At 37.6% G+C, this 17,676-nt stretch overlaps 1 protein-coding gene across 5 annotated transcripts in view; it reads left to right on the plus strand.

Moving 5' to 3' along the window:
• The window catches only part of NAV3 (neuron navigator 3), an 893,860-nt gene that overhangs the window by 455,902 nt on the left and 420,282 nt on the right, over nucleotides 1-17,676 (plus strand). The window contains exon 2 of one of the 5 annotated variants that reach the window (XM_070788551.1): nucleotides 16,900-16,979. The exons of the other annotated variants lie outside the window; for them this stretch is intronic. Within the exon in view, the coding sequence (XP_070644652.1) occupies nucleotides 16,900-16,979 (80 nt within the window). The remainder of the gene's footprint in view (nucleotides 1-16,899; nucleotides 16,980-17,676) is intronic. 5 annotated transcript variants of the gene reach the window in all.

The following is a 17,676-nucleotide window of genomic DNA, read 5'->3' on the forward strand; positions in this document are numbered from 1 at the left end:
TATTTTAAACATTCTTCTTTATTCACATCTTGTTGGAAATGCCTAGCAGGTTCATACCCTGAACTGAAGGAAGACTTCTGACAACAGTCTTGCTGCCAGACCTGAATTCTTTAGTCTCCAAGGTTCTTTGACCTTTCTGAGACCCTCGGCCACAAATCTCTTTTCCAGCCACCTTAGCCTCAGCTCTGTGCTTCTCTAAATGTCAGTGTCAGCTGCTTAACCCATGACTCCAGATTGTTCACTGAGCAGACTGTTAAGAACTAATTGTGGAAGGGTCTATAGAATATAGGTATCATGACAATTACTTGGGCTATGAAGATAAATAATACATTTCAAAGTGGTGCCTTTGAAGATCACATTCTGCTACAGGAGAAGTCTAGTTACAAAAGAAGGTGATAGGTGCTACAGAAACTTTTAAAAATCTAGAAGCAACAGCAGCTGACTGTGTTTCAGGCATTCAGTTAAGATGGTTTTTAAGCTAAGTCAGGAAGCAAAGAAGAGAAGAGGCATGCAAATAAAAGAAGTGACGTGACCAAAGGCATGCAGTTCTGAAAGAACGTAGGATATTGGAAGGGCAGTATGGGTGGAGCCGAGAGTTCATGTGAGAGCTGGTAAGGACTGGTTACCAGAGGAAGAAAGGAAGAGCTGATTCCAGTGGAAGAAAAGGAAATTCACGATGGGCACACAGACTGAGAACAGAAGGAAGGCCAACAGTGAACTCTGATGAAACTGACTAGCTAGGAAGAGGATACCAAGATCAAAGAAAGAGAGAAGAGGAAGAACCGGGAGAAGAATGTAACATAGAAATAAGAGAAAAATGTAATGGAAGAGGAAAGAATCACTGATGAACTTTGAAGGAAGGACATGAAACCCAGTGAGACGTACAGTGTGTTCTGAGTGTCCAAGCTGGATCTGTTTTAGCTGACTGGTTGAGGAGAAATGGCCATAGTTTGAGAAATTTAAGCAGTGTGAGAAAAAGATGTTGAGTGGTCGAATTTGTTGAAGGAGAACAGAGTAAAGTAGCGGAAACTGAAGCCTTATACAGACAGGCTACTTTTTGCTGCTAGATAGAAAAACTTAGATCAAATTTATCACACAAGGGAGAAGAGCTAGAAGAAGGGAAGATAGTGAAGATACAGGAAATAGAAGAGATGGTAATTACTTTTAAAGGAGGTGTGGAAAATCTGTCAATTCCTTTTATACATCAACACCACCATTTTCTCTTTCTCCATTTCCTTTCCAAGTGAAACTGAACTCCCCTTTTGGCACCACTCTCATCCACCAACAAAGCTATTCCTTTTATCTCCATCTCAGAACCTGGCTCAGCATTTCTGTTAGTGACTGGCCCTTTCATTCCCAAGTTATCATGGCCTCATACATATTCATCAGCTCACTGTCTAAAATGGCTAATGGCCAAGAGAATGTTTTTACCATTCAAAGAGAATGGTTTTCTGTATAAAAAACATATTGATAGAACCAAAGAAAGTAAAAAACAGGATAGCCACATGGCCTTAGAACAAATGCCTTAAGTGTTCTAAGCTTCAGTCTCCTCCTGCTTTTTTAAAAAATATATATTTTTAGTAAAGTTTCAGGTTTACAGTAGAGTTGGGACAGGCACAGAATTTGGCTCTATGCTCCTGACCCATAGTCTCCCTCATGATTAGCATCACTCACCAGAATGGTACACTTTTTACCAAAGATGAAGCCACATTAGAACATCATAATCACCCGAGCCCTTAATTTACTGAAGGGTTGACTCTTGATGTCGTATGTCCAATGGGTCTGAAAAAGTGTATAATGACATATGTTCATCGCTAAACTATCATATCATGCATATTAATTGCCCTAAAATTCCTCTGTGCTTTGTCTGTTCATCTCCCTTTCCTTTAATTCCATGAAACCACTGATCTTTCTGTTGTCTTTCTATCTAGTTTTTCTTTTTCCAGATGGTCCTATTGTTGAAATATACAATATATACCATTCTCAGATGGGCTTCTTTCACTTAGTAATATTTGATTAAGTTTCCCTCGTGTCTTTCATGGCTTGATAGCTCATTTTCTTTTCTTTCTTTTTTTTAATTGAAGTATAGTTGCTTTACAATCTTGTATTAGTTTCTTCTGTACAGCAAAGTAAATAAGTCACACATACACACACACACATATATATATCCCAGGCTATTTATATTTTTCTTCCCCTTTAGGTCACCACAGGATAGCTAATTTTCTTAAAATGCTGAATAATACTCCATTGTCTAAATGTACCACAGTTTGTTTATCCATTAATCTGCTGAAGTACATCTTGATTGCTTCCAACTTTTGTCAATTGTGAATTAAGCTTTTGCAAAAACTCCATGTGCAAGTTTATGGGTGGATGTAAATTTTCAACTACTCTGGGTAAATACCAAGGAGAGTGATTGGTGATTGCATGGGAATAATATGTTTATTTTATTCAAAATTTGTATTTAATTGGAGGGTAATTGCTGTACAATATTATGTTGGTTTCTGCCATACAGCAATGTGAATCAGCCATAAATAAAGATACAGCCCCTCCCTCTCGAGGCTCCCTCCCACCTGGTTTGTTTCATTTTACAAAACTGCCAAATTGTCTTGCATAGTGGCTGTGCCATTTCGTATTTGCACCAGTAGGGCATGAGAGTTTCTGTTACACCATATCCTAACATTTGGTGGTGTTAGTGTTTCAGATTTGGGGCATTCTAACAGGTATGTGGTAGTATCTTGTTTTAATTTGCATTGCCCTGATGCCATATTTGTGGAGCATCTTCTCATATGCTTATTTGTCATCCATATATTCTTTAGTGAAGTGTCTCTTAAGGTCTACCCCCCCTTTTTTTTTCTTTATCACTTTTGTTTTAAAGTCTATTTTGTCTGATATGAGTATAGCTAATCTCATTTTCTTGTTGTTTCTATTTGCATGAAATCTTTTACTGTCCCCTCCCTTTGAAGTTGTGTCTTTCACCCTGAAGTGAGTCTCTTTTAGGCAGCACGTTGTAGGTTCTTGTTTTTTAATCCAATCTGCTACGTTATGTACTTTGATCCACTTTTAAAAATTGCATGGTTTTCTTATTACTGAGTTTTAAGAGTTCTTTGTGTATTTTGGGTAGCAGTCATTCATCAAGTGTGTCTTTTTCAGTACTTCCTGCCCCCAGTCCCTGGCTGTGGTTTGTTTTCTTCACAGCCTAGTCTTTGATTTTCATGACGTCCAGCTTATCATGGATTTATGAGTCATGCCTTTGGTGTTCTATCTTAAAAAATGCATCACCATACTCTAGGTCATCTAGGTTTTCTTCTATGTTGTCTTCTAGGAATTTTATAGTTTTGTGTTTCACAGTTATGACTGTGGTCCATTTTTAGTTAATTTTGTGATGGACATAAGGTATGCCTCCTCTTATGATTAAAAATGATAACTTTGTATAGCTTCTGTCTAAGATGTATTCCAGATAAAAATTTAAGGATATTAAAATTAAGCGATTAATCATTTTATGCAAAAGGATGAAATGACTAGTAGGAACTTTGGTGGCAAGTTGGGGGTTACACGGATAGGTTCCAATCTTGGCTTCTCGTGTGGTAGCTTTGTGTCTCTACCTGAGTTTCTTGAACTCAGTTTCGACCTCTTCATAGTGGGTATGTGTAGTTTCCTACAGGATTGTTGTGAGAGCCACATGTGATGATCTGGGTAAAAAAGCCAGCACAATTGTGGCACGTGATGGGTGCTTAGTGAGTACCTGTGATTCTCTTCTTCCTCAATGGCAATGCCTTTTCCTCAAGAAAATACTAGTAGCAGACATTAAATGAAAATTTCTTGTGAGCAATACATTGTTTTAAGTCTTTTACATAAAGTAATATATCTAATATTCTTTAAAAAACTCTTTGAGGTAGGTAGGCATTATTTTCATTACCATCTCATGGTCGAGGAAACAGGCATAGAGATGTTAAATAATTTGCTAGGTCACTCATATAGTAACGAACTAAGCCCAGATTGAAATCCAGTCAAGTCAACTCCAGAACCTGTATTGTAAACTTCTACATATAGTTGCTGCTTATTTATGAAATAATTCTTTTCAAATATGTTTTTGATATAAACTAAATTTGATACAAGGCTTAGCAGTAAGAAAGTAAGAAGTAAGAAAGCTTCCAAGCTTTCCAGTTTTATTTCTGATACAACTGCAGACATATGTAAAATGCCCAGTTTGTCATTAATAACTAACAGAAGAACACACATCTCAGAGCAGTAATGCCATCTGTCAGAAGCATTTTCTGATAGGGCAGTACTTGCTGTATTTGAAAAGAGGAATGTTGACCCATTTTGTATAGTTAGCCGGATAACTACTTCAACATCTGAGACGTTTTCTGTACATTTCCTTGACTGAAAGAGCAAACAGTATATTCATAAAAGAAAAGTAACAGGAGTGTTTGAAGAGACAATTCTGATTATGGGTTAATAAACACGAATTATTGGACTTTATAAATTAGTAAAGGAAAACATTGAATCATTAGAATAATTTAGTAATAATCCCAACTGAAATGGTTTATTTTTATAATTAAGGTCTTTGATGCCAGAGTTTGAAATATACTGCCATTATAGAAACTTAGATGTCTCAACAAGAAAGTGATTTTTAAAACATAAAATGATGACTACAAGACATTGAGTGTATCATATACTGACTTTCCCCAAACAACCTAATAGTGAATATTATTAATTTAAAAACTGTCAGTTCCTGTTTCAAGACAGTAACCTCTCATCAGGACATCTAGTGAAATGAATGTTTGACCAATAACTAGGATATTCAGGTAAATTTCTTTTGAAAAAATGAAATTAAAGAAATGAATAAGAAGGAGAAATTGTCTTTTAAAAGAAGTTGATAAGTTTGAATCTGGGTATGTTTTATTGAGAAATACCAGTAGGAGTATGAAAAGAGAAGACATAAGAAAGTTGCTTATGCCAAACTTCTAGATTTTCTTTGTCATCAAAATATTATGAGCCTGGGAGCAATGGGCTTTCTCTAGTTTATAAGAAAGAATATTGGCATTGAGGACAACATTTATAGGGGAGGAAAAATCATAATTGAGAAAGTTCAATCCCTGTAGGAGGAGAGTAAATTGTCAGTTTGCGGTCTTAGAGATGGAGCAATTCTGAATGAAGTGAGGTCTCTGCTGAAGTAGCCTTGGGCTTGGATGTCACTGGGATTGACTGAGCATGTCACAGAAGTGGGCCAGTCAATAAACTGTCCTCCCAAGTAACCAGAGAATGTTATTCAGTAGGAATTTTGAATTGTAAAAGACCCTGATACTGGAAAAGATTGAAGGCAGGAGGAGAAGCAGACAACGGAGGATGGGATGGTTGGATGGCATCACCCATTTGATGGACATGAGTTTGAGCAAGCTCTGGAAGTTGGTGATGGACAGGGAAGCCTGGCATGCTGCAGTCCATGGGATTGCAGAGTTGGATGTGACTGAGCTACTGAACTGTAATGAACTTCCTTGAACTACACAAGAGCTCTTGAGAAATAGATGTAGAAGGTTGAATTCGACTTAGAGGTGGCTTGCCTCAACAGTTGCTAAGAGCTTCAGATCTGAGTAGTTAATGATAGCCTAGCAATCACACCTGTACCCCTTCTGGAGCCTGTCTACTCTTCCTTGCTTTTATATATGAAGCATTGGATTTAGGTTATCCCAGGATATGATACAAGAGAAGACTCTGCACATGGACATCACCAGATGGTCAACACCGAAATCAGATGGATTATATTCTTTGCAGCCAAAGATGGAGAAGCTCTATACAGTCAACCAAAACAAGACCAGGAGCTGACTGTGGCTCAGATCATGAAATCCTTATTGCCAAATTCAGACTGAAATTGAAAAAAGTAGGGAAAACCACTAGACCATTCAGGTATGACCTAAATCAAATCCCTTATGATTATACTGTGGAAGTGAGAAATAGATTTAAGGGCCTAGGTCTGATAGATAGAGTGCCTGATGAACTATGGACTGAGGTTCATGACATTGTACAGGAGACAGGGATCAAGACCATCCCCATGGAAAAGAAATGCAAAAAAGCAAAATGGCTGTCTGGGGAGGCCTTACAAATAGCTGTGAAAAGAAGAGAAGCAAAAAGCAAAGGAGAAAAGGAAAGATATAAGCATCTGAATGCAGAGTTTCAAAGAATAGCAAGAAGAGATAAGAAAGCCTTCTTCAGCGATCAACGCAAAGAAATAGAGTAAAACAACAGAATGGGAAAGACTAGAGATCTCTTCAAGAAAATTAGAGATACCCAGGGGACATTTCATGCAAAGATGGGCTCGATAAAGGACAGAAATGGTATGGACCTAACAGAAGCAAAAGATATTAAGAAGAGGTGGCAAGAATACACAGAAGAACTGTACAAAAAAGATTTTCATGACCCAGATAATCACGATGGTGTGATCACTCATCTAGAGCCAGACATCCTGGAATGTGAAGTCAAGTGGGCCTTAGAAAGCATCACTACGAACAAAGCTAGTGGAGGTGATGGTATCCCAGTTGAGCTATTTCAAATCCTGAAAGAGATGCTGTGAAAGTGCTGCACTCAATATGCCAGCAAATTTGGAAAACTCAGTAGTGGCCACAGGACTGGAAAAGGTCAGTTTTCATTCCAATCCCAAAGAAAGACAATGCCAAAGAATGCTCAAACCATGGCACAATTGCACTCATCTCACATGCTAGTAAAGTAATGCTCAAAATTCTCCAAGCCAGGCTTCAGCAATATGTGAACCGTGAACTTCCAGATGTTCAAGCTGGTTTTAGAAAAGGCCGAGGAACCAGAGATCAAATTGCCAACATCTGCTGGATCATGGAAAAGCAAAAGAGTTCCAGAAAAGCATCTATCTCTGCTTTATTGACTATGCCAAAGCCTTTGACTGTGTGGATCACAATAAACTGTGGAAAATTCTGAAAGAGATGGGAATCCCAGACCACCTGACCTGCCTCTTGAGAAATCTGTATGCAGGTCAGTAAGCAACAGTTAGAACTGGACATGGAACAACAGACTGGTTCCAAACAGGAAAAGGAGTACATCAAGGCTGTATATTATCACCCTTCTTATTTAACTTATATGCAGAGTACATCATGAGAAACGCTGGACTGGAAGAAGCACAAGCTGGAATCAAGATTGCTGGGAGAAATCTCAATAACCTCAGATATGCAGATGACACCACCCTTATGGCAGAAAGTGAAGAGGAACTAAAAAGCCTCTTGAGGAAAGTGAACGTGGAGAGTGAAAAAGTTGGCTTAAAGCTCAACATTCAGAAAACAAAGATCATGGCATCCGGTCCCATCACTTCATGGGAAATAGATGGGGAAACAGTGGAAACAGTGTCAGACTTTATGTTTCTGGGCTCCAAAATCACTGCAGATGGTGACTGCAGCCATGAAATTAAAAGACGCTTACTCCTTGGAAGGAAAGTTATGACCAAACTAGATAGCATATTCAAAAGCAGAGACATTACTTTGCCAACAAAGGTCCGTCTAGTCAAGGCTATGGTTTTTCCAGTGGTCATGTATGGATGTGAGGGTTGGACTGTGAAGAAGGCTGAGCGCTGAAGAATTGATGCTTTTGAACTGTGGTGTTGGAGAAGACTCTTGAGAGTCCCTTGGACTGCAAGGAGATCCAACCAGTCCATTCTGAAGGAGATCAGCCCTGGGATTTCTTTGGAAGGAATGATGCTAAAGCTGAAACTCTAGTATTTTGGCCACCTCATGCAAAGAGTTGACTCATTGGAAAAAGACTCTGATGCTGGGAGGGATTGGGGGCAGGAGGAGCAGGGGACGACAGAGGATGAGATGGTTGGATGGCATCACTGACTCGATGGAGGTGAGTCTGAGTGAACTCTGGGAGTTGGTGATAGACAGGGAGGCCTGGCATGCTGTCATTCATGGGGTTGCAAAGAGTCGGACACAACTGAGCGACTAAACTGAACTGAACTGAGGATATGATAAAGTATGAAAAATTAACACTATATATTCAACATTGGTGCCTACTAATAATACCTATTAATAATAAGTATCATTCTTTTATGTTGTACCAAACACTGTGCTAAGGGCTTTGCATGATGATCTCCTTTAGACCTTACCTCAACCCTGAATTTGATATCATTAACTTTATTTACAGATGAGAATTCTGAGACTTGGAGAGGTTGTGTCATTTGCTTCAAGTGACATTGCTAATAACAAGGGGCGAAACTAGTATTCCAGCTTGGGTATATCTAATCTCTTAAGTTATACTGATTCTGTGAAGCCTTTTCAAAAACTTTGAATGTTTTGTACTCTGAGCAACAGATGATAGAAACACAAAGATGATTTCAAAATATCGAAGAAATAAAGTTGGAAATCTTTTAATTAGGAAAAATCAGCCACTAACCACCAAGCAAGTATTTTTATTCATGAATCTTTGATTTTGACTGTACCTGTCACTCCTTTTATGAATATATGTCTTTCTATAAGGAAATATCAGAATCAAATCCTTGCTCAGGTTAATGATAAATTGTGTTAACACTGATTTTGACTTCACTGAGCAAAGTCAGTAAGGAGATTCTAGCAATTTTCATATTGAAACCTGAACTGAGGTTTTTTTTGGGGGGGGAGGGGGCTATCCTTTTAAATTTCAGTTCTCGGTTTGAGTTTCTATTTCAGTGGGTAAACTCACAGTCACATGAGAAACTGTTTTAAAAGGAAAATCCTTGATGGTTCAAGCGGTTGGAATCTGTGTTGAATTCTTACTGAGGTTTAGGGTGACTGTTGATGGCCGAAATGTGCTTGTGGGACACGCATGTTACATGATAGCACCCAGACCTAGCTTAATGAACTAAACAGATCGCTGGTCTTTCCTACCAGCTGTTCCAGCCTTCTATAGTTGTTTGCATTATGACTCTTCATGAACAACAGATAAATTTGGACATTTCAACAGCAGATATGTTACATGAAAATTTGTAATGCTGAAAAAATAGGCTTGTTTCTGACACTCTTTCATTCCAATATTTAATCATCCTAAATGGCAGAAACAGATGAGTTCTCCTATTGGCTACAAAGCTATCTGCTGTCATAGATATGACATCATTATGGAATATATATGTCTGGTTGCCATATAATTCAGTAATAAATAATCAGAAATTGTTTTCCCCCAAAGTGTTGATTATTTACTGTATCACCTTATCAGAACTCCTTTTGCTCAAATCATCAGTTTTTTGTTGTTTTCTCCAGTGATCATCCTCAGTGTTTAAAAAAAAAAAAAAGTATTGGAATTATTGTAGACAACAGCAAAAAGGCTGTAACTGTTACCACCAAGATTTCAAAAGAAAAGCAATGTAAACAATAGCATCTTCCATTGGAATATTCTATTTGATGTCTCTACTAGTTTGGTTGTTGCAAGGTGTTCTATAATTTTAAATAAAATTGACTGTTAAGTCATTCTGTGTATTAATTCATAGCTACTTATCAAATACAAAGTGCTAGTAAGTCATACTTCCTTAAACATGTTGGAAATAAATAATCTCTGGCTCTGTGAAGTGGAAACATAGATTGTCCCAATGGAGTTTAAAACCTAGTTGAAGAGTCAGACAATAAATGAGATACATAAGTAAACTATATAATGTTAGATGGTGATAAGAGCTATGAAGAAGTACAAGGCGGGAAAGACAGAGAATGCTGTTGGGGAGTACGGGGAGATGCAATTTAATAGATTACTTATCAAACATTAACTCTCAAATGTGTTTTTTGACAACTTTATATGGTGTTTTCCCCGTGTACATAATGTGTAACTTTGATATATTCGTCTACTTAATTGTGTAATTATACTATACAGTATTTTTGTATTTATGTCAGCCAACCCCTGCTGTTGTGTTAATTAACAGAAAATAAGTGGGATTTGGCAGATTCACAAGCTGCTCTTCTTTCTTGGGAGCTGTAGGCATTAGATATGATTATTCTGCAATTAATCACTATTATACTTTGTATTATGTTGCCAAAAACTCTGTTTTTATTGTACTTAACTTGCCTGTTAAGCACATGATCAGAAATTGGTCATGGGTTAAAAATGCTTGCATTCACACAACAGTTCTACATTAATATTACTGAATTAATATGAATGAAACAATTTTCTTGAGAATTACATAGCAGTTTCCAGGTGTGATTTTCATGCTCTGGTGAACAACACGCATAGTTGCCTGCCTAGTTTTAGAGACTAGACAGAATAAGCATGTCGTCTTCTACTCAGATGCTCAAATGGTTATATTCTCACATACTGGGAAAGACATAGCAGGAAGTGTCTGCAGGTATCCAGTCATAGCCCTCCTTTGACCCACTTCCGTGAAGATGTAGAGTGGACTTCATTAGATTTCATAAGTTGATGCTGGTCTAGTCTTATGTTTCTGAATAATCAGTGCTCAATCAGCAATGTACAATAGTGTATTCAAGGCATTTCTTGGAGAATATTATTTTGACGTCACTGCCCCAAATATTTATCAAAAGGTAGAATGAAAAAAGGAGTATTTATGGAAGATTCCTTAAGGGAGGTGCAGATCATCTACCCTTCTAGACTAATAATTGCAAACTTAAAGGACTAGAGAAGCCAAGAAAGTAACAAAATTGAATGAAGGCAAGTATGTGACCTATGGCCTCCTGGAGGTTACATGCACATCTAAGGGACGTTAGTCCTCATTCCATAAAGCACACGTTTTGAAGGTTGATTTCTGGAACCGGATGACCACTTTAAAACCATGCATTTAATCCTTCAATTAAAATAGGCTGGTATCTGATTAAGATACCCAAACCACATTTTTCCAATCTGTGTTAAAATGTAATATTTCTGAATTCTAATATATTGTGAATCTAACAGTCTACATTAAGGAAGTTAAAAATAAAGATTATGAAGCATGCAGTTCTATTTATTTATATATCACAGATTAATCCTATAAGGATCCTTGGGAGAAATTTCTGTCTGTTTTTAGTACCAGGATTAGTTGAGCTTAGAAGCTCAGAGCTTCTACTCTGAACAAATGGGTTATTTTCCTTATGAATAAAATAAGTAAGTTTGTTTCATTCTATACCAGGAGCTCCTGACTTTAGACATGGATATTTCACCTAAAAGAGTCTATTTGTCAATTTGCGCTGTCTCTTGCAAAGTTAATTTAAATTCATGACCAAGCTCTAACCAGTGAATTTCATCTTGCAAGGTATACTTGTCTATCAACTTCACTCCTGACTTTATCGTATCTTTCTTATTCTTATTTTCCCTCTGATATATTTCCTCATCCATTTATTTAAAAATTTGTATTTTGCTTTAGTTCATATGACTATATAGAGCACCTTAGAACTTTTGGAAAATGTGGGATTATAAATAAATGAATAACCAGTTTACAGAATCTGTACTGGTTGACATTTTTCTTACCACAATAGGATTGCATACCAGTATATTATGAGGTCAAACACAAATGTCCCTATTTTTATTGAGGTTTCCTTGGTGGATCAGATGGCAAAGAATCTGCCTGCATTGTGGGAGACCTGGGTTCAAAACCTGGGTTTGGAAAATCCCCTGGAGAAAGGAATGAGGAATGGCTACCCACTCCAGTATCCTTGCCTAGAGAATACAATGAACAGAGGAGCCTGATGAGATATAGTCCATGGGATCACTAAGAGTCTGATGTGACTGTTACCAAGCATAATTAAACAATAATACCAAACTATTTACATTTGACATGAACTGATGATTACTAGATGGTCTGTATAATGCAATTTTAAATAAGACCATTGTTCACTTTCTGAAGTTTGATAAGAGAGTTAAGTTTACATCTAATGCTGGAAGTGGCATGTCAACAGATGTTTGTACTTGTGTGTATACATTACTGCCACTGGCCCATTTGCTTCCTTTCTGTGATTTAAAAAAGGGACATTCTGTCCTCTCAGATGATACAACCCAAGTTCGGGACGCACTTTTGTCCTCAGGATGTGGAAAGGTTTGTAGTCCCCATCCCTCTGAGCCCAGGAATTATTATAGGGGAAGACATAACCTGCTGGAGCATTCAAGAAACCTTACTGTTGTGTTACATGTGAAGTTCATCAGTCACACGTGTCCAACCAGGGAAAACTAGACTGGGGAGCTGATGGGGTAAATTCTAGGTTGGTGACATTTTATAAACACGTGAACATAAACAGGCAGTTCTAATATCACAGAAAAAGAAGACATGACAACGGGTAGATATGTGTCACACAAAAGATTAATAATATTTTGGATATGTATTGAACTTTTCCTGCATTTAATAGCTAAGTACTTTTTGGTGGGTCATAGACCTCTCGAGAATCTGATGAAAGCTAAAGTCCTTCTACGGAAAAATGCACAAAAGCGTAGAAGTGAAGTGAAGTAAAAGTCACTGAGTCATGTCCGACTCTTTACAACCCCATGGACTGTAGCCTGCCAGACCCTGTCCATGGGGATTCTCCAGGCAAGCATACTGGAGTGGGTTGCCATGCCCTCCTCCAGGGGATCTTCCTAACCCAGGGATCAAACCCAGGTCTCCTGCCTTGCAGGCAGACTCTAACCTCTGAGCCACCAGGGAAGCCCTTTTACATAGGTCATAAACCTCTTGAGAAACTGATGAAAGCTCTGGTCCCTCTACAGAAAAATACACAAAGACATAGGCATATTTTTTTAAATTCCGTTTCTAGAGGTTATCAGATACTTGGAAACAAACTCCAACTATTGGTTATGGAGAGCTCATTCATTGTCAGTCATTTGTTCAGTAGGATGATGATAACCTCCTTATGAAGGTACCACACTTCTCTGACCCTGTGTCTCAAGATCATCAATCCTTAAGCTCATCAAAGTCGTCTTCTGGGATTGCATCACTGATAAATATAGTCTCTGAACAAGTATAAACAGGAGCTGAGAGTTTTTCACTATTCAAACTGTGATTAATAGAAACGAATGTGAAGATTTCCTTATCCATGTAATCCAATTGTTCAGATTTCATTCGATGGTTAATCATATGCTTGAACTATCATATCATCATTTAAAAGTATGTTTGAAAATAATTAGTATCCATATAGGAAAAAGGCTTGGTATATACTGTTATGATAAAATAGACTACATAAGTGTTTCATTAGTATATTTGCAACGCTTTCCCCTTAAAATGTATTTAAAAAAGACTAGAAGATACTATACCAAAAGTGTTAGTGATCCTCTCTGATAAAATTATAGATCATTTTCTTTTTCGTTACACTGTTTTATTTTCTGTATTATTTTAATGAACATGTATTTTAAAATGAAATGGGAAAAAAGTTCCTTTTAAAATTATAAAAAATAGTTTGCTGGAGAAAGGAAATTGTATATAGTAGTGAAGCATAAAATCGTGTCATCAAGCAGAGTTCTCCATCTTCATTAATAAATGTGTATATAATTTGATGACATCAATTATTATCTTTGGGACAAAGAAATAATCAATTTAGTGATTACTGAGATTGACTATCTCGTATGACTCTCACGTGACTAAGTTAAAATGTGGATTGAAATTTGTAATTTTCTCAAATTATTAATAAAAACAAGCATTAATAGGCTTTACAAATGTAAGTTTAATAGAAGCCTTTTTAATACTACCCAGAGCCACTTTGTATATATGAGAATAAATTATTGGCATCTGTACTTATGTACTGCTTTGTAATGACACTTTTGTGGCAATTGGTCACATTACTTATTTCCTCTGCAAGTGTCAGTTTTGGATAAATGTTATGAAGCCGCTGAGATTTGTGGTTTTGAATTGAAATTTTTTCACCACACTGAAACAAACCTCACCCAGAGGGTATGAATTAAATGTTTGGTGTCTACCCATGAGTTGAGTGAAATCAGCACTAAAATAATATCTCAGTGGGCATAAAACCAACCATTCCAATAAGATGGACATACAGGCAATGCCTTATTGTGCTTCATTTATCACTCTTTGCAGACTTTGCCTTTTTTTTATTTTGCAAACTGGCAATTTATGGTAACTTTGTGTTGAACAAGTCTGCTGACACAATTTTTTCAATAGCATTTCCTCATTCATGTCTCCATATAACATTTAGCTAATTCTCACAATATCCCTGGTGGCTCAGGCAGTAAAGTGTCTGCCTACAATGCGGGAGACCTGGGTTGAATCCCTGGGTCAGGAAGATCTCCTGGAGAAGGAAATGGCAACCCACTGCAGTATTCTTGCCTGGAAAATCCCATGGACAGAGAAGCCTGGTGGGCTATAGTCCATGGGGTCACAGAGTTGGACACGACTGAGCGACTTCACTTTCACAATATTTCAAACTTTTTCATTATTATTTTCTTTGTTATGGTGATCTATAATCAGTGATTTTTGGTGCTATGATAGCAAAAAGATTATAACAACCTGAAGGCTCAGATGATAGCAGTTTTTAGCATTAAGTATATTTTGATTGAAGTGTATACATTGTTATTTTAGACATAATGCTATTGAACAATTAAAGACTGCAGTATGGTATAAGCATGCCTTGTATATGCACTGGAAAACCAACATATTTGTGCAAGCCATTATATTGTCATATTCACTTTATTGTGATGGTTCAGAACTGAATCCACAATCTCTCTAAGGTGCCTTCATTCTGAAATTGAGTTCTGTGCAGCTTGTATATACTCAGATCATCCAGGACTGCTGAAAAAGAGAATTAACAGCAGTCTTAAACTGCTTATTGTAAACAACTAATATGTACATCTTGTGTTGCACAACTTCATGAAGTTCTATGTGAATAAGTATGAGAGGTAACTTCTAGAACTGAGCAAATACTGGATGGAGTTAAACAGACAAGAAGACTTTACTATTCATGTCTGTTGCAATAGGGGTCAAGACTATTGTAGTGAGATTATTCAAGATTATGCAGTAGAGGAAAGAGATTGTTTTAATTATGCTGAACCAAAAAACAGTAGAATTTTTAAGTACTTGTAATGAGCTAGTAGAAAAGTTTGTGGACTAACTGTGGGGAGGTCAGTCAATGTGTTTGCAATATGGCAATTTACCTAATTTAGGCTCCTACCTTCTACAGAGACTGGAAAATTAAGGCTAAATCTTTACTGATGATAAAATTTCAAAGAGATGTTTCCCAGGTCCTTGAGAAAGACTTTTCTAGTAGTAGAAGGAGCCAGAGGCTGGGAAGTGATTTATATCTCAAAGAGAGAAAGAATTTACAAAATCAAGTTTTTAGAAGGAAATCTAAGAAAAGAGAAGGCAAGGGCCAAAAGTCAGGAAGAAACTTATCTAAATCTTAGTGATGCCGAGCGTGCTGTTAAGGGCATCTTGGTTACATTCATTTTCCTTGGAGGCAGAACGAACGTAGAGAATTCTAAACCTAAGAAGTTAGGTTTTGTCTTTGGCTCTGGTTTCTGTATATTTTGTAGATGTTAGTTCTTTATGCATTTTCTGTAGGGCATGACAATTACCACACACCTGGTGGCTTGAAACAACACACATTTATTTATCTCACAGTTTCTGTGGGTCACGGATTGCTTATGCTCTGTTGAAATCAGTGTGTTGACACAGTGATGTTTTCTGGTAGACACTCAAGCTTGAAAGCATCTGCTCCCTCCACTTGCATGATTATAACCAACATTCAACTCTCTGGCTATAGGATTCATGGCATTTGTTTTTTCAAAGTAGAAAAGGGGAGAGAGAGATTCCGGGGCAAGTTGGCTAGCAAGGAAAGTTGTGCATAACACCGTGTAATCCTAGAAATATCATCTCAGCATCTTCACCATCATCTATTGGTTAGAATCAAGTCACATTTTCCACACACACGCAATGGAAGAATTTTACCTAGAGATGTAAATACCAGGAGGCTTCCCGAACAGTCTTATGTGCTATATCCTTCATTTGCATATTTTGTGAAATTAAAGCAGTTTCACTAATAACAGTTTCCTTAGATCTGTAGGAGTCCTCAAGTTGCTGCTAGAGAAGTTTGGTGATGAAGGTGCTGTCCTCATATCGTACAGCTCTGATTCTCTAAATCTACTTTACCTTGAAAAGCGTGCCGAGTTTTCTTGAGAAATTTGTGTTTTTTTTTTTTTTTCCCTTTCTTCTCTTTTTTCTTTCCTTTTTTGATGAAATTCTTCTCTTTCCTTCAAAATATAATAAAAAATGCACTGTGCCAGGTAATACTTCTGACCCCACTAGCTGGAAAAGCCATGATTCAAATAAAATTTAAAATAAAAACGTCATGAATTAATGCTTAGCGTTATGAATTTGACCAGGCATAATTATGTGACTTGTCCCAGAGAGATTTTTCTCTGACTCTGTGTGACCCCATAGACGGTAGCCACCAGGCTCCCCTGTCCCTGGGATTCTCCAGGCAAGAACACTGGAGTGGGTTGCCATTTCCTTCTCCAATGCGTGAAAGTGAAAAGTAAAAGTGAAGTCGCTCAGTCATGTCTGACTCTTAGCAACCCCATGGACTGCAGCCTACCAGGCTCTTCCATCCATGGGATTTTCCAGGCAAAGTACTGGAGTGGGGTGCCATTGCCTTCTCCGAGAGAGATTTTAAAGATTCCCTGTATTGTGCAAAGAGCCTGTAAATTGGGGGTTTACTTCACACAGAGTCACATAGAAACAATTCAGTCAAACTTCTCCACACAGTTTCACACCATTTTTATCCTCTGCATTTCTTTGCATCTTTCATAGCTGTACCTTCTCAAAGAAACTATCCCACTTGAAATAGGATAATAAGAAAATCCTAGTGGAGCTGAAAGTAGTATCCAGATGAAAAAGGAAGAAGTCACAAGTTGCTCTCATTCTAAACTTTTATTACTTAGTTGCACTTTGCACACATTCGAGAGCATACTTTAATTTGTCCCCACTTTTTATTGCAGAGTTCTCTTTTCTATCTTGGTGTGAGAATGGAGCATCTGCTGATGCAGTGTCCTGGGCTGTGTTTACAGACTCTCTGGAGGTGAGGTGGAAGTGGAAGGAGCACGGGAAGAATCAGTTCCTTAGCAATTGTTTTTCTCATTATGTTGTAAAGCAGCCCATTTCAAGTTATCCTTGAAACATATTTTTTTTTATATTCATTCACCATTGACTCTATTGTGATAATTTATTTTCAATTTATAGTATTAAGGTTGTCATTTTAAAAGATGCTATATTAAAGTCCAGTTTGAGCTATGGATTCCAGCTCCCACTTCATGTTTTACTTATTAGGACTGTTGCAACCAGTCTTCTCATTTGTACTTATAAAGTGTAAGCACATGACCTTTCCAGCCTAATGGGAGAACCCACCCAGAAGGAGCACATGGAGCCTAAAATTGTGAAGGAAGATAAGCAAGGGCAGGTTTGGTGGCCTCTGATCATCAGTGTCTGGCAACCTCATTGCATGCCTTCGAGATAGGCTGGGAATAGGATCAAGCAGAAGACTTAAGTGAGTGCAACAGTTGAGCTTACCAGGAAAGAGAGTGGTGCAAAGAGCAAGCAGTAGAAGAGAAGATCACAGTGTGAGCCTCCAAGGAACTCAGCATCTTGTTGAGGTGGTGTGGGTTATGTAGAGAGTAAATTAAGTATTATGGGAATTAAAATGACGGGCTCATTTTTTTTTTAAGTGGGGGGATGATGGGGCAGGCTTCATGGAAAAGGATGTGTTTGATCTGGATCAT

The sequence above is a fragment of the Bos indicus genome, chromosome 5 (assembly GCF_029378745.1).
Source record: "Bos indicus isolate NIAB-ARS_2022 breed Sahiwal x Tharparkar chromosome 5, NIAB-ARS_B.indTharparkar_mat_pri_1.0, whole genome shotgun sequence".
Classification (NCBI taxonomy): domain Eukaryota; kingdom Metazoa; phylum Chordata; class Mammalia; order Artiodactyla; family Bovidae; genus Bos; species Bos indicus.